General features: G+C 38.2%; 1 protein-coding gene across 1 annotated transcript in view; it reads left to right on the top strand.

The window, feature by feature from the left end:
* The first annotated feature begins 2,636 nt into the window (after positions 1-2,636).
* EIF4E (eukaryotic translation initiation factor 4E) overlaps positions 2,637-25,608 on the top strand; it is a 44,969-nt gene continuing 21,997 nt past the window's right edge. The window contains exon 1 of the mRNA XM_045820274.1: positions 2,637-2,693. Coding sequence (XP_045676230.1) covers positions 2,676-2,693 — 18 coding nt within the window. The 5' untranslated portion in view covers positions 2,637-2,675. The remainder of the gene's footprint in view (positions 2,694-25,608) is intronic.

The following is a 25,608-nucleotide window of genomic DNA, read 5'->3' as shown; positions in this document are numbered from 1 at the left end:
GTATTAAACTAGATAACTTGATCAGATAGAATAATATTTTAACACCATATGTCCCACTTCATATCTTTTTTTAAAAAGAATTCCTTCTTTTTACTTTTTAAAAATATATTTATTTATTTATTTTTAGAGAAGGGAAGGGAAGGAGAAAGAGGGAGAGAAACATCAATGTGTAGTTGCCTCCCACACACCCCTACCAGGGACCTGGCAAACAACCCAGGCATGTGCCCTAGCCTGGGAATCGAACTGGTGACTCTTTGGTTCACAGGCCGGCTCTCAACCCACTGAGCCACACCAGACAGGGCCCATTTCATATATCTTGTTATTACTCTTTCTTTTCTTTAAGTATAAGCACAAATGTGGTAATAAGGTAACAAATGTAATTTTTTGCAGAATAGAGGAAAAAGTATAAAATTTCTGCTTTGTATATTTCATATTGGCAAAACAAAACAACTACATAACATAAAAAAATCTAATCTCAAGTCTTTGACATGATAGAATCTGATGGTGATAGTAGGCATAGACATAGAAATGTGCCCTAAAACACATGCAATAAAATGTATACAAAAAGGAGAGAAATGAAGTTATAAAGAATATAACTATTGTAAAAGTACGAGGATTGACAAAAGTGGGAAGTTTTTTAGATAAAGGGAAAAGTTAGTAAGATAAACATTATCATTTAAAAAAGTTATAAGAAAATCACTAGCTCTCAGCCCCAAATAGGTACTGAAATCTCTTTAATACTTTGTTATCTAGCTGCATCGTGAAAACTGTGTATCTGTGGTATCTCCTCAAAGAACATAACCAGATACCACTTTTAACCAACAGAAAAAAAACACTGAAATCGATTGTAATTACTTTGGATAGTTTAAGTAACTATAATAGTTACTAGTTAGAGTCTCTGAAGTAAAAATCCATTTATCAGTTACTTTTTTAGAATTCCATCTACTTTAAACCTACTACAGCTAAGCAGAGTGGATAAAAGCTTTCATCTATCTGACATTAAGGTAAATCAAAATACACGTACAGGCAATGGTTTTGAGTACTCATACAGCCTCAATTATGTGTTAGTCAACTCAAGCAACCATTATGTACTCAATAATAGGTATGACACAGCTCTGGACATTAGTAACACTATAAGCAGGCAATCACAGGCAGCCTGCTTATACTGATGTTTGGTGCTAATATTCCTAAGAAGCGTGGAAAATAGTAATAACATGTCTTTCCCATTAGAACCTTATAGCAATGCTCTACTAGATTTCTCTATTTGTTATATTAATAACTAGAAAGTGCAGAACAACACTGTCTTGCTATCTTAGAGGGAAAGGAAACATAGGATACCAGCGTGGGTGTAAACTACAAATTGACAGTGTTGTGAATATAACAATATTTTCCTGAAGGTTTAACCTTCTACTGAGGGTAACTACCTCACTAGAAAAGACTGTGTTGGAACATTAAAAATTTCACTGGTGTACTTGATCATAAAAGAGAGTAAACAGCAGAAAACTTCAACGTGTTGTTTAAAAAAAAAACCAAACAAACCCGAAACCCAAAACACACAGCAGGGGAATTAGCTGGTCCTTAGGAAGAAGGCACAAGGAAGCGCTTACAGAGTCTGATGCATTTTCAAAGCCAGTTTACAATCATTATTATCACAGCACACCCTTGTGAGGTAAACGAGTTATCATCCGTGGTTCATAAATGAAAAAGCTGAGGCATTGAATGACTCAGTCACTCGCCTAAGGAGAATGAGTCAACGTCGAGTCATAGTTGACCCGGCCTAACGCCTCCTGACGACCAGTCCAGGGCTTAGTCAGCGGGGCCCCGAGTGGCTTCCCTGGCTGGCACCTGGACTTAGGCTATTTCTGTTCACATTGTACAGCAGAATAGTGGAACCGAGAGGAGAGAACTTACAAATAATTTTTACTTCCACTCAAACTTTAGCCCTGAGATCTTACTCTCAGGACTTAGGACAGGAAAAGCTGTCGGGTGCACTCCCCCTCCCCCAACTTGTGGCAAGTGGGTACCGTGGGCGGTCCTCCCACCCGCCTTCGCAGTGATGGCGAGTGACCACCAGCGTTAGCGGAGCCGGGGGACGGGGGAGGGTTGATTGCTTAAACGACTCTCCATCGCCATCGCCTCTTTTTGAAACTAAAAGAAAATGGTGGGAAGTCAAAAGAAAATTAAATAAACACGCCGGCGACTTGTCCTACGACCTCAACTAAACAAATGAAGCTTTATAGCGCGTGCTGAACCTGCAGTCCCTAACCTTCTCGGGAAGATGGGAGGACAGGGCAACAAAGGGCACAGTAGGCATGCCTGGCAGTAAGTGCGACAGCAGCTACCCAGGCGGTAGAACAGAGGACTGAAAATCACCCACCAGCACGCGGGTGTCCGCCGGGCAGAGAACCGCGAACCTTACCCACGGACCACGTGACCAGCCTTTTTTTTTTTTATTTTCTTTGCCCTTAAAAAAAAAAAAGAGCGAGCGAGAGACTCCACTTCCCAGAAGCCTCTCGTTACCCACGCAGCAGCAGTTTTGCGCAGGCGCCACTAAGGCCAAACGGACGCGTCCGTCACGTGGAATTAACTAGCCAACCCGGTTTGAATCCTATTTTTTTCCTCTCACCCCCCCCCACCCCCCTTCAGGAGCGGTTGTGTGATCAGATCGATCTAAGATGGCGACTGTGGAACCGGTGAGTATTGCCTTTGGCCCCCACCCCCACCAGTCCCCGCGCTCCGTCTCCCTTCGGACTGCGGGACCCCGCGGGACAGCGTTCCCTGCGCGTACGTTACCCCTTGCCGCCCCCTCCCCCTCTTCTTGAGCCTGACCTCCCCGTGGGCAACTTGGGGCGCCCCGGAGGCTGGCCCTGGTGGCGTGTAGCGCACACGTTCTGGTGGGGGCCCGAAAGCTGGGCAAGAGGAGGGGGTGAAGGGCGGCGGGGCGCTCCTGCCGAGCCGCGAGGTAGCCCACTTGGGTGGAGCTTGATTTGGGCCCTGGGATAGGAGTGTGGGGTTTTTCTTCGGGATAGGAGGGCGCGGGGCTGCGTCCTACCGGGAGCCCGGAGCCCCAGGGAGGGTGGGCGGCGTGCCGGCCTGGAATGAGAGGGAGGAGGGAGCCCCGGGGTAGTCTTTGCCTCCTTTTCCCTCCCACCCTCCAGCCCGGTGGCTCGGGCGCGGGTCGCGTGCTGGTCTTCAATAGTCCGGTGATCAGAGCCGGTGGGCTGGCGTTGCGGGAGCGTGGGTTGGGCGGGACTGGTGTGGCGGCACGCGCGGAGAGCATCGACCTCGCCGAGGGGAGCCGACGGGAACTAGCGCATGTTACTCCAGCGCGCCGGAGAGTTGCCGGGTTTGGCGGCAGGGGAGGCGAGAAAGGTTTGGGGTGGGGAGGAGAACCCTATGTCTCGCAGTACAGATCTCTGACTAGGATGAACGGTGGTGGCGGCGAGGGGGATCACTTTGTTCTCGCCCCTCCATGCTTGAGACTGGGCTGTCATGGAGGAGGGAAGGGGGAGGAGCGAGGCCTACAGATCGCTGCTGCGGGTCTGGGTGCCGGCCGGACCTGGTGCATTTCTCACACGCCTGTCTTCCCATTCATTCATCCGTTCCGCGCAGTGCGCACGCCTCACAGAATGCAATGGGTCTGGATCCTGTTCTTTCTTGTTTTTATTGTCTAAAACATTTCTAAGACACACTTTATTGCAAATAGGAACTTAACTTTTAAAATAATTTCCATTTATTTTCTCTTTATTTATTCTGCAGTCTTTCCTCAAATTAGGCACCATTTTAAACTTAGTTGAAGCAAGCTGATCCCAGAACAGAAAGTTTGTAGTTACCGCCCAAAAGAGAGGGTATCTTTGTCATAGTTTGGGTTTGTCGGGACTGGCTCACTGAAACTTCTAGGCTTGCTTGTGTTGCCGTTTTAGGAATGTCATATCTAAGTGGCATTGTTTTAGAGGCATAATGGAGTTTATTAACAACCAGAAAACCTTTGACACTCTAGAATCAGTTCTAGACCTAGTCTGCCAAATGTTTTTGTATGTCTTTAATAATTTTTTATTTTCGTTATGGTCTACCAATTTGCTTTGTCTTTTTAAAGGCCTTTATAACTATTGAAGAAAATAGTCCTGTGGTTTTTTAAATGGAAAGGCCTGTAGAATAAAATAAGAGCTTTTTAAAAATTACATTTTTGTAAACTATTCTTGTTGCCAGAATTTAAGGCAACTTTTCTGTTTATGATTTTATTAGTATCAGTTTTCATTTTTATTTCTGGAAGTTAGATTGACTGCAAACATGTCTTTTAAGTTGCCGATACAATTAACTGGCTTGGGGATATAGACTTAGGATAAGTATGTAAAGTTTTAACTTAACATCCTTTTAATGGGTTCTGGTGTTCACTTTTGGCCGGATCTGCTCTCCTACCCACTGTACCAGTGTTATTAGAAAATAGTACAGCTGGCGATAGGGGCAAGGCTAAATTCTCTAAATAGTAATGTATAATGTGAAGTTTCAGTAACAATTAGATCCTTTAGATTTTGCAGAGTGATGCGGTTTTGTTAACACAGAACTACAAACTATTGGACTATTTTGAGTCAGTAAATATTTATAGACCCTGATATGTTTAGAACGTTGTACCGACAAAGTTACACAAGATGTGATTTATACCTTGTTTAATGTAAACGTTTAATGAGCTTAATTCCAGTCAGTGATACAGTATAGTATTTGCTCTAGTGCTGTACCAGGATGATTTGGATACTGCGTTTGAATTTGGGGAGTAGGGAACCTAAAAACCTAATGTGTGAGAAGGTGGAAAGCCAGATTGAAACTATAGTAGTTTGAGAATGTATATAAAATAGTATTGGAATGTTTATTTTTAGTGAAAATGCACATTTTTTAGCACTTTTAATGTGCCCTTGTCCAGAGGTTATTTAGAATTCTTTTTGGCAACTTTAGTGAGATTTTTTTAAAAGCAGCTGATTAATATTGGTTGGAATTGTGATATCCCCGCTGAAGCCTACAAAAAGCATGTTTATCAATGCTATTAGGGGTAGCTTGTGAGTTCCCTTATTGCTTTTCTGCTGGGCATAACAAGCACTTAGAGAGTCATGGTTTTTTCCTGCTTGTCCCACCTTTCATAGGCACTTGGGGACTTTTTATCTATGTAAATTACATAAAATGTCAGTCATTTCAATTTGATATCGAGATTTGTCTCAAGTGCGAGTGTATGGGTTCAGTTGTATTACATTTGTTGAGAAACTTGATAGGTCAAAGTAAAGGAAGCATTTTCCCTTTTTACAGGTAATACGGCAAAATTTTGAACATTAGGGGTAAACAGTACTCTCCTGTTACTCTGTTGGCATTTGAATTGCAGCTGGATCAAAATTAGAGTTAATATTAGTTGGTGAAGATGGCAAGGCAGTTTCCCCAGCCATCTTGTCTCGAGCGGGTCATGTTTCTTTGCAGCTTTATCTTCATTCTGTATTCTTTATTATTGGGCTGTGGGGTTGTTTGTTTGTTTTTTTTTACTTGTAGTTCTTTTCAAGGTAAGGCATTAATTTTTTTTTTAGTTAAACTGAAGCCATATAATTTTACTTGATTTTTACACTATGTCCTGAATTTTTTAAACTGTATATTCATTTCAGAAGTACAATCAACTTGGTCAGCTGATCTGTTTCCTTTTTTATCCTTTAGAAAGATGCTTTGTATTGCAGAGTTTATGTATTACAAGTGAATAGAGCTTAAATACATATTGACAAATATGTTATTATATAATTCAGTGTTTTTTTGTTAACCAAAGACCATTGATTGACAAGCATATCTTGCAAATTAATGTGTGTTCTTGCGTTAATGAAAGAACCCTGTGTATCAAAATTCATTCATAAAGCAGCTAAATGGTTTTAATGTTTATATTCCAAGTTTCACTTCATTTCATACTTTGAATTACTAGTATACATAATTTTTGACATAGAGAAATTCAGTTTAGAAATAGACACAGTTTAACACTGAAGTTTCAGAGAATAATGTGTAAAATCAATTATATAAACTTAATCCAATTTGGACAGAAAACTTTAGGCAAATTTTTAAAAATGAAATACTCTGATTTATATATGGTTAAGAATATAGAAGTACCAGTAGTTCTGGATATAACAAGGAACCTGTGAAATAGTTCTTTTAGCAATGGTAATTTCTACTTTTCCTTGCTACTACTGGAAATTTTCTGGTTCTTCTGGTACCTGTGACTTGCTCTACCTTTGTTATAGAGATTATTCAGAGAGGTATAAGCAAACATGGTTTATAGTCTAATTTTAATATCTGTGTGACCTTGAAGACTGGAAATTCTAAGTGTAGCTGAAAAGTGGAAATAAGATGTCTCATAATGATTTTGATGTTTTAATGCAGTATTCTGAGATGACCTCTATCAGTTGGGAAGAACTAGATAAAGTTCATACTCCATGAATGTGTTCCATGCAGGTGTGTCCATCCATATCTAGTATATGCATTTTTTCCTTTCTTTGGTAGGAAATTCACATAACTGCCTTTTAATTGTCAATCTTTGGCCAAATGCAAAGCTTATGATCCACAAACCTCAGATACTCTCTTCCCATTTCTAGCTCTACCATAAAAATCACTAGTGTTTCTTCAAAAGTTCCTATTTGCGTCTGGAAAAAAAGAATCACTTTTGTCTCTTATGAACTGAAGAGTCATCTCTAGAACCTGAGAATGTGGTCAGAAAAATAAGATTTTTTTTTGATACATTATTTCACAGAAACAATGGGGAGCTATACTTTGGTCATTCACTCTGTGTTCAGTAAGTTTATGTGGAATTATGACAAATCTAACCAGCATTGGATTTCTAGCAACTGACTTAATGAAAATAACCTTTTAAACAATGTTATATTTATTTTTTAAATAATTTTCATTTATTTATTTTTAGAGGGGAAGGGAGAGAAACATCTGTGCGTGGTTGCTTCTCATGTGCCCCCCACTGGGGACTTGGCCAGCAACCCAGGCTTGTGCCCTGACTGGGAATTGAATTGATAACCCTTTGGTCCACAGGCTGGTGCTCAATTCACTGAGCCACACCAGCCAGGGCTCTGTTTTTAATGTAGGCAGGTTTTTATTTCTTAGTAACTAAAATATACCACTCGCTGTGTGTTAGGCACCACACTAAATGCTTTATATACATTAATTAATTTAATCCTTACAAGCAGTCCTGTGAGGTAGGTATTATTATTCTTTTAGATGAGGAAACCAAGGCACAGAGAGATTAAGTAACTTTGTGTGACTAACTTGCCCAAGATCACACAGCTGGTAAGTGGTGGGGTGGGGTTCAAGCTAAAGCAGCTAAGTTGCAGAAGATGAGTTCTTAACCATGATACTCTTTCCAACAGGCATGTAATGTGCTTTCCTTGTGCAACTTGGGGAGATTAATTTGATAAACTTAACTAGATATTTTGCTCAAGCTGTAAGAGAAAAATTTGTGAACATTTGTTTTCAGGCTACTACGATGTTTGATAACTAAAGTACAGAATCATAAGGAAATAAATAGCACCTTGGTGTCTACATCTGAGGAGTAAACAAGTAGTTAGTTATAGTCGTCATATTTTAGTAACTGATCCAGAACTTTATGGATAGATTTCTTAAGAAAGTGAACTGTCATTTCCCATCTCCAGTTTCTCATTTATTTCTGGACCATGTCAATTCAAGTGATTGACAATTGCCAGTTAAAATATTTTGCTACTGAAATCAGTAGTACATTTTTTTAAAATTTGAGATTATGAAAAACTGAATTGTTTGGGGAAGGTAGTAGTAATAAGACCACAAGAGTTCTCTGAAACTCATGGTTTTACAGTACTCTTAAAAGCAAAATGTACTTTTGCATGTTTTTAGTTGTCTTTTAAACTTGGTACTATGAAATGCTATATGGAAATTAGTTCTAATCTTTATTAAGGCAAGACAATTTGATATTTTAATTGGAAAGATAAAACATCTTTCTTGTAGTTCCCTTCCTAATCCTCTTAATATTTTAGGATGAATACTTTTTATAGGTCAAAAATTCATATTTCAGATGTTTTTCAAAAATTTCTATCAAGGCCACATAGTTCCTTAAGTAAGAGAGCTAGAATTTAGAAGCAGGTCCTGGCCTCAACTTTTATTACTATTCTATTCAAAAAAGAAATAAATCAGCTCAAACTAAAAAGTTCAATTCTTTATCTTTAGTCAGACTTCTCTTACTGTAAGGATAAAAATCAGTGCATGCATCATCATTATACAGAAATAAATATAAAATCATCTGAAAGGGCGTACCAGATTTATGGGGATTTGGCATAGTGGGGAGAGGAGTGATACTTTTTTTCATTTAAAATTGTAAACTTTATTTCTTTAAATACTGCTTAGGACGGTAAAATCTCTTGTATTTTTGGTTTGTACTTAATGGTATTTAGCTCTTTTTTGTTAATTTTTTTTTAAATTAGTAATAGATGCTCATGGTCTAAAATTTAAATGGGACTCTTTAGCAATCTGGTGAAGCCTATGGCCCCATTCTTAGAAAAATGTTTTAAAATGCATCAAATAAAATACTTAAGATTACAAAGGAATTCAGGTATATTTAAGCATACAGTAAGGATTAAGGATTAAGTGAGTTAACATGAAACATTAAGGATACTGGCACAGGCTAAGTTTTATCTTACTATTGTGAAAAATCTATCTCCTTTCTATCTTTAGCCATCTAGTCCTCTCCCCAGGACTAGATCCTCTAGTCCTGGGATCCTCTGTGAGTCATTTTTTTTTTTTTAGGGTTCTTCTAGAGAAGGGCTATTCAAGTTAACTTTCTGTGATGCTGGGAATGCTATATATATGTGTTATCCAAGGTAGCAGTTGAACACTTCAAATGTGACTAGTCCAACCAAAGAAATAAATTTTAAACTTTAGTTAATTTAAATATAATTTTAATTACTTGAAATTTAATTCTGTATGGGGCTAGTGGCTACAAAATTGGACAGCATAGCTCTAGAATCTGGAAACATTCTGATGTATACAAATATATGCATAGTGCATTTGGCTTAATTTTGTACAACAATATGACCAGTTTGGTTTGATAAGTTGTTTAATTTTATCCTAGGAAAACATCTGTCTATATTTTATACTTTCAAAGATAATTATTTGGTCTTATGTGGAATTAAAATTGCTCTATGGGGTTTTTTTGTGGGTCTTTTTTTTTCTATTTTAAAAATACGTGAATAGGCAGTACTTTACATTGCTCAAAACTCAATTCTCAAATGAGAATTGGCAGTACATTTCTGAAAAGGAAAAGGGCAGTGGGTAACGATCTACAATGAGAAAAAACGTTACTGAACAAGGTAACTTAAAAATGTAATATTAGTGCATGTGGGAACTGACAGACCACTGCAGTAGACTGAGCAGTTCAGAAGTAGACTCAAGTATATATTTGGGATTCAGTATATTTATGTTAGAAAAATTTGAAATTTGTGCAAAAAAGTGTATAGTGAAATCTTGTCAGCTGATCCCATCAAGGTAGATCACCTCTAGAGGTAACTAGCATTGTCATTTTTTATGTTTTTGTAGAGATTTGTATATTTATAATCAAATATGTATATTCTTTAAAGAAATGGTAGTCAACTATATACCCTATACTGGCACATTATGTTTTTCACTAATTGTTTAGGGTATTGCATATCAACACACAAAGCTTTCACTATTTTCCTGATGTGTATGTATTACACAGTTTGTTCTTGAACATAATTATTTTTATATTGATATTTAGGTTAGTTCAGTGCTCTTTCCAATAACCTTTTTATCTATCATTCTATACTTGAGGTAGTAAATCTTTAAGTTAAATATTTTGGCAACAAAATAGAAAATTTAAAAACTTTACTGTCAAATAAAACACTTTTGTGACTATAGCTGGATATTAAACCACCATTTTTTTAGAGCTCCTTCCTTTCAAATTGTGAAATTTTATATGTAGACAAATATAAAATACATATGTGCCTAAGTTTTAGAAAAATAGACTGAAGACCCATGTATCCATGGTCACATTCATATTTCTTTGCTCCTCTATCCTGACTTTTGTGTTATTCAGTCCCTTGTATTTTTAAATAGTACAGTTATCTTCCAAGTTTAATCTCCAGTGAATGTCTCTTTTTTATTTTTTTAAGATTTTTTTAATTTATTTATTTCCAGAGAGGGAAGGGAGGGGGAGAGAGAGAGAGAAAGAGAGAGAGAGAGAGAGAGAGAGAGAGAAACATGAATGTGCTGTTGCTGGGGGCTGTGGACTACAACCTAGGCATGTGCCCTGACTGGGAATCGAACCTGCGATGCTTTGGTTCGCAGCCCGCGCTCAATCCACTGAGCTACGCCAGCCAGGGCTAATCTCCAGTGAATGTCTCTTTTAGCTATGTGTTTTAGTTTTGAAAAACTAAAAACCTGGATATGTAAGGAAAGGTTACTGTTGCTACTGTTAGATGAAGTTCCCAAAAGAAGATAAGCTGAACACCTTTTCTAGGTTATAGTTTGGCTTTAGCTTCCTGGAATTTCTACTAGAGCACCTCTTGGGGAAACCAGTGGGCAAGCTCATGAATGTGTTCTGAGAAACACAGGACTCTACATTTATCTGATGGGGCTCTGTTGTGGGCCAGGTAAAGAACCTTTAGTTACGATAGTTTGTGGTAACGGGCTGCTCTGTCTATCTTGTTTTAAGAGTTAGGTTAAAGCTGAACTCTTCTCCTGTTACATTCTTAGCTGTTCCAGAAGGACTCCAAGAGAGAAAGGGAGCTTCCTTAACACATGGTTAAGTATAGATAAAAGTTTGGGTCAGGCAACCAATGTCTTTTTTTTTAAGGGTAGAATAATAGGCATCTTTGTCATGATGGCCTTATCAAAGGAAGATAGCTTAAATCACATTGCTCCAATCTGTACCTCTGCTCTCTGTATCTGGTGCACACCTGTCTTTTTTGGATCTGCTCTTACTGTGCTCCTGATTCTCTCTCATCTGACTTCTGTGTTGTACCTTTACACTTTGTGTCTCTTTTCTCCCTTTTACTTAGTTTCTTATTCACTTTTGTGGATCACACCTCTAGTAGTTTTTAAAGAATAACATGAAGGTTAAAGATTTTTGAGACATTGCATCTTAAGTAGTATAGTTTGGCCACGTGTAGAATTCTCTTCAGAATTTGAAGTCATTATTCTATGGCTATTTTCTGTTGTGGCTGTTGATAAGTCAGAAATTATCCTGATAGTTGTTTTTATTTTTGTTTTTTAATGTGACTAGTTCCCTTCCACTCCCCAGAAATTTGTAGACTCTTTCCTTGTCCCCATTTCACAGTGACATGTTTTGGTACGAGTATTTTTGTCCATTGTGTTAAGTACTCATTGGACTTTTTCAATATGGTAACAACAACTCATATTCATCACTTCTGATATTATTTACTATTTTCCTCTCTTTTTTCTTTTGGAAACAGTTATTCAGGTAGTCAGTCTCCTAGACTGGTTCTCTCTCTGACTTAAAAAAAAAAATTAAACCTTGCTGATTTTCTATCACTTTTGCTTTATTTTCTGGGAAATTTCATTTATTTTTCAACCCTTTCTTCCTGGTAATAATAATTTTCAGGTGTTTCCTCTCTCCCTGTTTTCCTTTCCCTCTCTCCCTTCCACCTCCCTTTCTTTCATCTCCTGAATGTTCACTTTTATAGCTTCCTGTAATTGTTGTATGCATACAAAATCTTAACTCTGTTAAGGATATATATAGGTACATATTTTAAAAGGCATTTTCTTTCTGCTGCCTGTTCCCACCAAGTTGCTTATTTTCTTTTTATTTTTGAACCCATATGACAGCAAACATAGTGACTTGGAGTAGGGGTAGGAGGGTTCCGGGATCTAGTTATTTCATAAACAGCTCTTTTTAATTACCCCCACCCTTCCTTCACTACCCCCTTCTAAAGATGTTACCTGCTTCTAACACTTTAAGGATGTCACTGTGCCCATTCATCAGTTACTACTTGTCTTCCATCTACATTCCAGCTCTTTTTTTCCCTGCTTTTTAAATCTGTAAGCAAAAAAATAAAATTAAAATACCATGATAATTATTATTTTTCTTTTTCTTTTTTTAAGAAAAATATTTATTTTTAGAGTGAAGGGAAGGGAGGCAGAAAGAGGGAAACATCAACTTGTGGTTACCTCTTGCATGCCCCCTGCTGGGGGCCTAGCCCCCAAGCCAGGCATGTGTCCTGACTGGGAATCAAACCGGCAGCCTTTTGGTTCACGGTCCAGCACTCAGTCCAGTGAGCCACACCAGCTAGGGCTTATCATGACATTTTAGAGGTAACTTAATGTTGCATTCTGGTTATAGAATACAGCACAACATTTTTTCTGTAATTAGGAAAAAAGTGCTAGGAATGGCAAGTTTATTTTTTTCTTTTTTTAATATTTTATTGATTATACTTTTACAGTTGCCCCAGTTTTTCCCTGTTTACCCCCCTCCACCAGCACTCCCCACTCCCTTCGGCAATCCCCACATTATTGTTCATATCCATGGGTCTTGTGTATGTTTTTTTGGCTACTCCTTTTCCTATACTGTACTTTACATCCCCATGAGTATTCTGTAACTATCTATTTGTACTTCTTAATCCCCTCATCCCTTCACCCATTTCCCCCACACCACCCTCTCATTTGGCAACCATCAAAAAACACTGTCTGTATCCATGATTGTCTCTGTTCTTTCTGTAACCTTAGTTTGTTTTACAGATTCAGTTGTTGATAGATTCAACAATTCAATTATATGTATTTATTGCCATTTTATTGTTTATAGTATGGATCTTTTGCTTAAATAAGTCCCTCTAACATTTCAAATAATGGCTTGATGATGATAAACTCCTTTAGTTTTTTCTTGTCTGTTAAGCTATTTTTCTGCCCTTCAATTCTAAATGACAGCTTTGCTGGGTAAAGCAGTCTTGGCTATAGGTCCCTGCTCTTCATGATTTTGAATATTTCTTGCCAATCCATCTAGCCTGCAAAATTTCTTTTGAAAAATCAGCTATCAGTCTTATGGGAATTCCCCTGTAGGTAACTAACTGGTTTTCTCTTGCTGCTTTTAAGGTTCTCTCTTTATCTTTAACCTTTGGCATTTTAGTTATGATATGTCATAGAGTGGGCCTCTTTGCATCCATCTTGTTTGGGACTTTCTGTGCTTCCTGGACTTTATGTCTATTTCCTTCACCAAATTAGGGATGTTTTCTTTCATTATTTTTTCACATAGATTTCCAGTTTCTTGCTCTTTCTGTTCTCCTTCTGGCACCCCTGTGATGCAAAACTTGGAACTCTTGAAGTTGTTCCAGAGGCTGCTTACACTGTCCTCCTGTTTTTGGATACTTTTTTCTTGTTCTGATTGGTTGGTTTTTGCTTCCTTATCTTGCAAATCATTGTTTTGATTCTTGACCTCATCTACTCCACTGTTTCCTTGTAAGTTGTTCTTTAATTAGTGTATCCTTCATTTCTGGATCATTTTTATGTTGTTGGGGTTCTCACTGAGTTCCTTGAGCATCCTTATAAAGTGTTTTGAACTCTTCATCTGATAGATTGCTTATTTCCATTTCATATGGCTCTTTTTCTGAAGTTTTAGTCTGTTCTTTCATTTGGGCCATGTTTCTTTGTCTCCTCATTTTGGCAGCCTCCCTATGTTTGTTTCCATGTATTAGGTAGAGCTGCTATGACTCCATGTCTTGGTAGTGTGGCCTAATGTAATAGGTATCCTGTAGGCTCCAGTGGCACGGCCTCCCCTATTACCCAAGCTGAGTACTTGAGGTGTGCCCTTTGTGTGGGCTGAGTACACCCTCCTCTTGTAATTGAGCCTTGATTGCTGTTGGCAGGTCAATAGGAGGGATTTACATAGGCCAGTCAGCTGCAAGGACTGGCTGTGACTACTGACCACCAACCTCTGCCCTTCATGGAGGATCAGCTGTGCAGGGGCACGGTGGTAGTACTCTGATGTGATCTGTAGCTGTCCACTGGATATGTAGGTTTGGGGGTTTCCTGGGTGGCGCAGGCCAAGGTCAGTCCCTACTTGTGTTTTGTGTACGGTCACCCTGCCAAAGCAGTTTGAGATGACAGCTACTTGTGCTGGGCCTGGAGATTTTCAGGGGAAGCCAAGCTGTGAATCTAAGCTGGCTACTAGTGCCAGGCCTGGGGCCACTTAGCAAGAGGTATCAGGGCTGGAGGCTCACTAAGGCTGGCTTTTGCTTGTTTGGGAGGATTTAGGAAGTTGTGAAGCAAGAGCCAAGACCAGCTATTCATATGGAAAAGCGGCAGGGTGGGCCTATTAGTTGGGTGGGACTGAGTTTCTGGGGATCTCCAGGGCAGGGCAAATAGCATTACCTTGATGGAGTCTCAGGTATGGCAGCAGTGTGCTGACTGTGTGGCCCTGTGGTGAGAGGGTTCAGAAAAGGGACAGTGGCCTCTGCCTGCTTGTCTGTCTGGAATAAAGCTGTCCCCCAGCTCATGCCCTGGTGCCAGATAATTCACTTTCTTCCTGTGCTTTTCATGAGTGGTGCCTTTCAGGCTGCTATCCCAGTGCTGGAGCTCAGAGGGAAAGATTCTGAGTCTGTGTGTAGGTTCTTTAAGGGGAATTGCTTGGGACTCCAGAAGTTTCTTCTACCAAGTCAGCCCCTTGCTGGTTTTTGCCACCAGAAGTTGTGGGGACTGGAACTGGAGCCTTGGGTTGGGGGACTTGGTTGGGGCTGGGACTCCTTGCTCCCGAGATATCCCTCCTGAATTTTTATCCACACAGGTGGATGTGGATTCAGCTGTTTTGGTGTCTCTGCTCCACCTGCCAGTCTGGATGGATATGGTTTCTTCCATTCCATAGTTGTCAGACCTCCATTCAACTTGATTTCTGACAGTTCTGTGTGATGGTTGTTCTGTATTTTAGTTGTAATTTTCATGTGGTTGTGTGAGGAGGCAAGCCGTGTTCAACTATGTCTCCACCTTGAGCAGAAGTTGCCCAGGAATAGAAAATTTAGCAAGCAATTTGGCATTCATGTACCCAAGTGCTAGTGTCCTCATGTGCCCGGGAATTACACTCATATATTTAACAAGTAATTTGCAAGATTCATAAATAAAAGCTATACACCTTTACCTAGAAATACATTGGAGGATTTTAATACATGAAGAATATAAGTGGGTTTTGAAAATGATTTATTTTGGAAATACATTATTTTTTTTCCTTGAATTAGCTCAATTTAGTACAAACTGCATCAAAATGTCAGACTCTTTGCAGGTGGATAGGGACCTACATTTTATGCTGGATTCCACAAATCTACCTTAAGGCTACTTTAGTGTAAAGGGTTATAAAACACAAGAATAAGTGCTAGAACACCAGCCTAAAATATTTACTCTTTATAGAAAAAGTTTGCAAGCCCCTGCTTTATAAAATCATTGTGAAGTTTATTTGAAAGAATAAATGAGAATCAGCAGTGAATTTCTGGAAAGGAAGAGCAAAGGGGCAATGGGGAACTTGCTCTTCAGTGAGAAAAAACATTTACTGAGCCTAAGTACCATAACTTTTAAAAATGTAATGCTGGTGAATGGGTACTAACAGATCACTGCAACAGACTGAGCAGTCCAGAAATAGACTCAAATATATATTTGGGGTTCAGGATAATTTTCTTATAATAAATTTGAAACATTTAGATTGGTATGAAGAAAATAAAAATTATCAATCATTTCAACAATTAGGTGTCCACTGGTCGGTTTTTGCTTTACCTGTTTGTGGATTATTTTTTTCTCGCTGTATTCGTCTTTTCCTTTTTCTTTTCGTTTTAAGTAGACTTTATTTTTTAGATCAGGTTTAGTTTTACTGAAAAATTGAGAGGAAGATGCAGAGGGTACTTTCCTGTATACTTTCTGCCTCTCCCCCGCGTGCGCGCACACGCACACGCAGCCTCCCCACAGTCAATATCAACACCAGAGTTGTATATTTGTTAATACTGCATGAACCTACATGGACACATCATCATAACCCCAAGTCAGTAGTTTACATTAGGATTTACTCTTGTACAGTCTGTGAATTTGGACAAGTGCATAATGGCATGCATTTATCATGCAGAGTAGTTTCACTGCTTGCAATTCCTCTGTCCTCTGTTGATAACATCCCTCCTGACCTCTGGCAACCACTAATGTCTTTACTGTCTTCATAGTTTTGTCTTTTCCAGAATGTCATATATTTGGAATCATATAGTATATAGCCTTTTCAGATTGTCTTTTTTCACTTAGGAATATGCTTTTAAGGGTCCTCTTTGTCTTTTTTATGAAAAAGAAGATTTTACTTATTTTTAGAGAGAGGAGAAGGGAGGGAGAAATGGAGAGAAGAACATTGATTGGTTGCCCTTGCACGCCCCCAACTGAGGACCTGGCCTATGCCTTACTAGGAATTGAACTGGCCACCTTTTGGTTTAAGGGAGGATGTGTAATCCACTGAGCCACATCAGTCAGTGCCTCTGTGTCTTTTCACAGCGTGATAGCCATTTTTTGCATAGAATAATATTTCATTGGATGGATGACAGTTTATTTAGGGCATCTTAAATGAAAAATAAAATGTGTCCTCTCCCCGCAAAAGTAAAGGTGCTCATTTTTATACATTTCTATAATCATCTTTTTTCCCACATTTACATTAACATTTTAAAATATTTTCCCAAACATCACATTTAATTCCTGTATCATGAACACCATAATTTATATTACCTTTTGGTTGTATCTTTTGGTGTGTGTGTGTGTGTGTGTGTGTGTGTGTGTGTATTCTTCTGTTTACTAATATAAAGTAATAAAACAATGTCCTGACAGTTTCTTTGAAGAAAGCAAAAATGTAGTGTATTTATTGGATTAAAGAAATATATATGGGAAAGTTTATATAGATCTTTTTACATTTGGAAGCTTGATAGTTCATTAGCTTAAGCTAAGTAGAAGGATATGACCTACTCTGTAAACCTGGAGACACTGAAACAGTGACTACCTGGTTTTCTAACTTTTTATTTATTTATTTTTTAAAAGATTTTTTATTTTTAGAGAGAGGGGAAGGAAGGGAAAAAGAGAGGGAGAGAAACATTGATTGGTTGCCTCTCACATGCCCCCAACTGGGGATGTGGCCACAATCCAGGCATGTGCCCTGACTGGGAATTGAACCTGTGACCTTTAGGTTTGCAGGCCAACACTCAATCCACTGGGCTACACCAGCCAGGGCTAACTCACTATTTTTTTGTAGAACTTTTTTGTCTGTCTTTTTTTTTTTTGGGGGGGGTGTTGTTCATTTTTCTAACCTTTTGAAGAAATGCAGGTTAATTTCTTTTGAAAGGTGATTTTAAATATTTGGAGTATAAAAAGAAATCTTTTTTCCCCTAAAACTATAGTTTACATAAAATTTTAACCTTTAACTTTTTTTAACATTTTATTTATTTTTAGAGAGGGAAGGGGGGAGAGAGAGAGACAGGCAGACAAACAGACAGACATCAATGTGCTGTTGCTGGGGGTCATGGCCTGCAACCCAGGCATGCACCCTGACTGGGAATCGAACCTGTGACACTTTGGTTCGCAGCCCGCACTCAATCCACTGAGCTACGCCAGCCAGGTCTTAACCTTTAACTTTTAACGTTACGGAACCTTAACAGAATTTTAGAAAGAATCAGCTGCTTGTTTGTGTAACTATGACATGTAAAATTGATTTTTTAAACTAACATTTAATATTAAGTTTTGCTTATGCCTTTCAACATTTTTAAAGGAATAAACTTAGAAGCAATAATTGAGTTCATTAAAATATTTGTCTTTGAAATTATAATTATAAAGCTTTAAAGAATAATTGAAATAGAAATTACCATGTTACTGGAACCAATATAATTTTGTGCAGTGTAAATGCTTGTCCTAATGGTATTAATATATATTTTATTTTCACCCGAGGATGTGTTTATTGATTTTAGAGAGAGAGAGAGCTTTTTTTGTTGTTGTTTTCCTGTTTTTTTGGCTTCCTGTATGTGCCCCAATGGGGATTAAACCTTTTGGTGCACCAAGTAACGCTCCAACCAACTGAACCACTTGGCCAGGGCATTATTAATTGATGTATTTTGAAGTAGTTTTTACTTTTGTATAATGTTCAACTTATGTAAACCTTTACAGTTATTTTTTATTTAAAAAAACCTTAATTTTCATTTCTTTTAACTTTAAGGAATTCATTTTAATTAAAGTAGTGCATTTCTGGAAACATTGGTAATGTTGTTAACACTGAGACAAAACATGAATATCCATGACCAACATGTGAATTTGTAATAATCGTGGCAAAGTGCATATGAAAAGTTTGAAAAATAATTTTAGCAAGTTTATGTGGAGGGGGAAACATCAAAGTTGGTAATAGTAAAAGTCTTTCTTAAAAGTCATATCTTTAAAATTCCCCAACTTTCAGGGCATGAAGTATTTTTCTAGGAAAAATAAAGTGATGTACACTGTTTCCTATATAGCGTTGTGTCATTATCCAGATTCTTGTCTGCTGTTACCCAGTCCATCACTTTCTTTGTCCCAGTCTTTCATGGATGCTCACATCATAAAATCACATCGGCTTGTCCATCCTGGGCTGCTGCTGCCTTCTTTTCTTCCTGAATTAAATTTATTGTGGTGACATTGGTTAATACAATTATAGGTTTCAAAAATACAATTCTATGACACTTCATCTGTATATTGCATTGTGTGTCTACCACCCAAAGTTGAATTTTCTGTCACTAAGTATTTGACCCCCTTTACCTTTTACTAACCCCCAACCCCCTTTGCTCTGGTAATCACTATACTGTTGTCTGTGTTTGAGTTTTGTTTTTTCTTGTTTTTTTTTTTTTTTCATTTGTTGCTTTCAGTTTTATATTCTACATTTGAATGGAATCTTGTGGTTCTTCACTTTTCGTATCTGACATATTTCACTTTGCATGATATTTTCAAGATCCATTCATGTTGGTACAAATGATAGTCTTTCATTTTTTCTTATGGTTAAATAGTATTCTATTATATATATGTACCACATCTTTTTTATCTGATCATCTGTTGAAGGACATTTCACTTGTTTCCATGTCTTGGGCCATTATGAATAATGCTGCAATGAACATAGAGGTGCATGTATCTTTGTAAGAAAATGTTTTAAAAATGTTGGGGTAGATACCCAGAAGAGGGGTTGCTGGGTTATTTGGTCACCCTCTTCCTAATTTTTTGTGGAGTGTCCATACTGTTTTTCATAGTTGCTGTAGCACTTCACATTCCTATCTGCAGTGAAGCGGGCTGCCTCCTTTGGTTTTTGAGTACTTTCTCACTGAATTTTTCTAGTTTGTCCTTGCATGCATACCTCTCAGAACACTGATGAAATCTTTCTTGAAAACAGTTGATAATCAACTTAGCATGCTTTCTAATAGAGCTGCCAGTTTCTTTAACCTTTTTATCAACATTCTTTTGATGCTTCTGAAGAACATTGAAGAATTGTACAACATCTGTCCTTGCAATTCTCTGACAATTCCTCTCTGTCTTAGACAACATTTGGCTTGGCTCTGCACGTCATTTCACATTCCTGCTTCTTATCAAACTATTCTCTTTTTTTCCCTAGTCTCTTTTGCTTTAATTTTTTTTCCCTTTCCAGCTCTTTGTTTTGACCAGAATAGTAGGTTTACTTTTAGGAATTTTTTTTTGTTAAGGATTGTAGCCCCAAGCCTGCCCAGCTTGCATTAGGTCCAACACCAGCTTATGCAGCATTTTTGTCAGTGTTCAACTTCATCTTCGTTATCACCTTCTGTTCCTTAATCATTAGAAGAAAAGTGACCCTCTTCTAAGTCACACCTTTCTATAGAACAAGGGTGTCATACTGATTTTCACCAGGGGCCACAGCAGCCTCGTGATTGCCCTCAAAGGGCTGAATGTAATTTTGGGACTGTGTAAATGTAACTACTCCTTAAGTAAGGACAAGGAGCTCTACATTCTGCCCTTTAAAGGCAACTGCAAGGCTGATGTGGTCCCTGGAAAATGAGTTTGACACTTCTGCTATAGAACCTCCAATGTCAACAATGTCTTTATCCTCATCTTCTAGCCTTAGTGCTGTAACCCTCGCTACAATGTTCATCTTCTTTTTTAGTGAGTCCACTCCATCCCTTCCCACCACCACCACCCCCCCCCTCTGCCTGCACTCACACATGACTCTTGAACGTTCAGGGCCATATTTCCACACTGGAAGCATCCCTTTCGTAGTTATTTTCAGATATGGGTCTTCTGGTAGCCTTTGGTTTAAGTAGCATTGACATTTAAATTTTTTGTTTACCTTGTTATCATTCTACAGTATCACACATTTTTTCTGTCTCTGTTGTCACACTTTCCTTTCTGGAACTTGAAATTTTGTGCTAAGCTGCATAGATGTGCAGAATAATACAGTTGATAGATATTAGTGCTACCTTAATTAAGAATTCATTTATTTTAAATGTACAAGATGCCCGCAAGTCTTTGTAGTAGTTAAGAGTTAAGGACATGTGCATTCAAGTTGCAAAATTGTATTCTACAAGAATTCAAGTGTAGCTTGTAGGGATTTTCTTAATGTATGAGTAAAATGCGGTTAAGTGTAGCTTGATCTAGAAACGTCCATTTTTAGCTACAGTACAACAAACTTTTTAAATTTATTGATTTTAGAGAGAAACATTGGTTTTGTTGTTCCACTTATTTATGTATTCATTGGTTGCTTCTTATGTGCCCTGACCCAGGATCAGACCTGCAACCTTGGCGTATTGGCATGATGCTGTAACCCACAGGTGGCAAACACAAAGCCTGAGGGCTGAATCTGGCTCTCTACCTTGTTTTATCCGGCCTAGAACCTTGTTTCTACCCAGCAGCAGTGCCGAGCTCCTTGCCTCTAGTTAAGGAGTAGTTACATTTATACAGTCCTAAAATTACATTCTGCCTTTTGAAAGCAACCTCGAGGCTGATGTGGCACCTCCAGCCCTGGTGAAAATGAGTTTGACACCTCTTCTCTAACCCAATTGAGCTACCTGGGTATGGCCATTACAATAAACTTAATAAACTCTGTTCATGAAAGAGTCTTGTGCTAGTCATTTAAGCCAGCTAATTAGGTTATTGTTATCTAGTAGATCAAATACCTACATACTAAATTTTGCAATATTTTTAGATATAACCCAATTTGTACAAATCATTGCAGCCCCTCTCACTATACCTCAGCTTCTAGTATTTTTTTGTTTACATGTCATTTTATAATAGCTGAAAAGAATATTAGAGAATACTGTTTTTATATTAAAATTGATACATGGGATTTCACAATCCTTTGCATGAAAAAAATTTCTCCATATGAACAGTGCTTTACAGTTTTTTGCTAAATTTCCATGTGCTGTTTTTCTACTTCAACTTTTTAATTTAGGGCACAGAGGTCACCATTTTAATCATTTGTTGCAGACTAGGAAGAACTGCAAAATCCACAAGTACACTTGGCTGATGAAATGTGAGATTAGCTGGTATTTCTTTACTACAGACATGTATTTGAAAACTAAAAACCAAAAGAATTGATTAATTGAGGTAGTATTCAGTGTTCAGAGCAAATTTTTTATTCTTTAGAAGGCAGGTGATAAGATTTCACTTTGTCTTGTATTAGTTAGTTGATTATACTAATTTACTTACAGAAGGGTGTGGGAGTGGGGGAGGAATGCATCCTTTGCTATAAAGAGACCTAGGGATTGAATGCTTGGAAACTGAGAAAGTATTATGAAGTTTGTTTACCTGTCTTACTTGTATTAAGTAATTTTTTCCCTCAGTGTTACTTATTCATACTCATGAAAGAGAAGCTTTTATTTTATATGTAAATGTATATTTGAGGCATTTGTTCACATAGACATTACTATAGTACACTGTCTTGCATAATAATATAAACTCACTATAATTAAACATTAACATTAACTTGCTTTTTTTCCTAATAGTGTGATTTTTGTGTGTGTTGGGGGAATGTGAGGTGTACCATCCATGCCTTTTGTTCTAGTTTATTGGCAGTGACATGTACTTGCAATATAGTGAAGGTGTTGCCCTTAGGCTGTGGTACAAAGCATAGAATGTGCTGTAGGGTTGTGCTGTACCTTGTGCATGTACCTTGGTAACAGTGTATAATTACTGTCCCTCTCTGGGTACTTTGGAGAGAATGAAAGTTTTGGTAATCATAATGCTGAAGCAACAAACAGGTTAAACTATGGCATGTGGTGACTTGAGCCTTGAACACTGATAGCCCTGGATTTCAATGTAGCATACAGCTAGGACAGGTTAACTTCCCAGGGCTTATTTCTGAAGAGGAGAGAAGATAGAATTGTGAAGACTGAATATATTGAGATAATATGTAATGTATATAAAAATATGTAACAACTTCCTTGATAGCTGCTGCTTAGTGAATGTTGTCTATCAAGTAAAAACTCATAGTTTGGATGAAGTTTGAGAGTTGGTGTTACCAGTTTAAAAATTACAAAGCCATCATCCTTTTCAGTTCTTACTTTGCTTACCCTTCTGCTCATTATTTCATATCTCTATATAGTGCCTGCTGTTTACTGAAATGTTGGGTAACTGCAGCAACCTTTTTGCAACATCTGCATTTCTATTAAGACCACAAAGGTCTTTCCAGTCAGGACTTCTGGCCAAGATGGAGGCATAGGTAGACAGATTGTGCCTCCGGGAACAACCAAAAGAAGGACAACAAATTTAAAAACAAGAAACAACCAGAACTGCCAGAAAATTGAACTATATAGAAGTCCCAACAACCAAGGAGTTAAAGAAAAAACATTCATCCAGACTGGTAGGAGGGGCAGAGATGGGCAGTTGGGCTGAGATGAGAGGACATGTGGCAAGGGAGCGGCTGGCAGAGTGGGCAGTCCCACATTTGCATGCAAATAAACAGGAAGGAACAACTGGGGATTAAGACGCACCACATAACTCAGGGTTCCAGCGTGGGCAAATAAAGCCTCAAAACTTCTGACTGAAAAAATCTGTGGGGCTTGAGGCAGCAGAAGAAACTCCCAGCCTCGCAGGAGAGTTCGTTGGAGAGACCCACAGGGTCTTGGAATGTACACAAACCCACCCACATGGGAATCAGCACCAATAGGGCCCAATTTGTATGTGGGTAGCAGAGGAAGTGAGTGAGCCAGCCAAGAGCCATGCAAGTGGCATTGTTCCCTCTCGGACCCTTCCCCCACAGACAGTACCACACGCAACAACATGGGTTACTCCACCCTGGTGAACACCTAAGGATCTGCCACTTACTATGTAACAGGTGGGCGGAGATAAAAAATGGCCCAAATGAAAGAACAGATCAAAGCTCCAGAAAAAATACTACTAAGTGATGAAGAGGTAGCCAACCTATCAGGTGCAGAGTTCAAAATACTGGTAGTCAGGATGCTCACAGAATTGGTTGAGTATAGTCGCAAAATAGAGGAAAAAGTGAAGGCTATGAAAAAGTGAAATAAAGGGAACCAACAGTGACGGTAAGGAAACTGGGACTCAAATCAAAGGTTTGGACCAGAAGGAAGAAATAAACATCCAACCAGAACAGAGAAAAAACAAGAATTCAAAAAAAATGAAGAGAGGCTTAGTAACTTCCAGGACAACTTTAAACATTCCAACTTCCAAATCATAGGGGTGCCAGCAGGAAAAGAGGAAGAGCAAGAAATTGAAAACTTACTTCAACAAATAATTAAAGAGAACTTCCCCAATATGGCAAAAGAAATAGACTTCCAGGAAGTCCAGGAAGCTCAGAGAGTCCCAAAAAAGCTGGACCTAAGGAGGAACACACAAAGGCACATCATAATTACATTACCCCAGAGGAAAGATAAGGAGAGAATCTTAAAATCAGCAAGAGAAAAGGAGACAGTTACCTCCAAAGGAGTTCCCATAAGACTATCAGCTGATTTCCCAAAAGAAACCTTGCAGGCAAGAAGGGGCTGGGAAGAAGTATTCAAAGTCATGAAATGCAAGGACCTACATTCAAGATTATGCTATCCTGCAAAGCTATCATTTAGAATGGAAGGGCAGATAAAGTGCTTCCCAGATAAGATGTTAATGGAGCTTGTCATCACCAAAGCGTTATTATATGAAATGTTGAAAGGACTTACCTAAGAAAAGGAAGATGATCAAAAATATGAACAGTAAAATGACAACAAACTCACAACTATCAACTGAAATGAAAAAAAAATGTAATCAACTAGAATAGGAACATAATCACAGAAATGGAGATCACATGGAAGCTTATCAGTGGGGGATGTGGAGTGGGGAGAATGGGGGGAAAGGTGCAGGGAATAAGAAGAATAAATGGTAGGTAGAAAATAGACAGGGGGAGGTTAGTAATAGTATAGGAAATGTAGAAGCTAAAGAACTTATATGTGTGACCCATGGACATGAACTGGGGGTGGGAGGGTGGTACAGCATGGAGGGGGAATAAAAGGTGCGGGAAATGGGACAACTGTAATAGCATAATCAATAAAATACATTTTGTTAAAAAAACCAATTATATATTAACACAAAGATCACAGTGGTCTTTCTAATTTAAAAAATAATGAAGTAAAGAAGGGGGAATATCAGAAAATGCTACTGGAAATGGGTTACTAATAATATTATTATTATTTGGTGCTGTGATACTGAACTTTGCCAAATTATACCTTTGTGAATGGCAGAGCTGGGATTTCAGCCATGGTACCAAAGAGTATGTGACCTAAATCAAGGTTCTTACATTATCGGTATGTGATCTAAATCAGTGCTTCTTATACTCTGCTAGAGAACTAGTTTATTTTAAGCTATTTTCAATCTTATGTTTTTGTAAAATGGTAAAAGTAGGATAAAGATGAAGAAATACATATAAAATGTATGGTGCTAATTTCAGCAGACATTTATATAGTGTAAAATGGCTAGAAAGTTTTCTAAATGTTTACTTTCCATTTCTATACTTAACCTGGCTGTAGACTATAACCAGCAGAAGTCTGTAGACCACACTTTGAGCCAATGCTTCAAACCTTTGTTAGTGTCAGGAGAATAATTTATTTTTGCATATTTCAAATTAAGGCTTAGGTGATGTCCTAACCTTTGGAAAAAATCCTGAAAGTTCTTAGTAAATACATTTGTTCAGTGAAGTAATAGAGGGCACAATTTGGTTGTACTGAAGGGAAGGCTCATTATTTTTGGAAGAGATGGTTTGTGTGTTTGGGTTGAGAGTGCAAGAGACATTGAATGTTCATAACCATGGCGGGGGGGGGGGGCATCGTTTTGGAATTTAAGCAATGTAAATTGAAATGAGGTGTAAAGGACGAATCTGAACTTTAATCAGGTTTAAAAAATGTACAGAAATGATCCTAGATTTGGGAACTATCCAGCTTTATAATATTAGGATTATCCCACAAGGTTTAATACTGTGTTTGATACATGTGTTCATTTTTGTAGAATGCAAAAAGGCACCCGAGATTCTTTGCAACTGTGAAATTTGTCCTACCCTTGTTTAGCATTTTTCTTCCCCTTCAACTGTGTTCTGTTGCTAAGACAGCTACTTAACCCCAAGGCCATTTTATTATTTTT

Source organism: Phyllostomus hastatus, unplaced genomic scaffold (genome assembly GCF_019186645.2).
Source record: "Phyllostomus hastatus isolate PE091 unplaced genomic scaffold, TTU_PhHast_1.1 phas_scaffold_39, whole genome shotgun sequence".
Classification (NCBI taxonomy): domain Eukaryota; kingdom Metazoa; phylum Chordata; class Mammalia; order Chiroptera; family Phyllostomidae; genus Phyllostomus; species Phyllostomus hastatus.
This window is presented reverse-complemented; position numbering and strand designations above follow the sequence as displayed.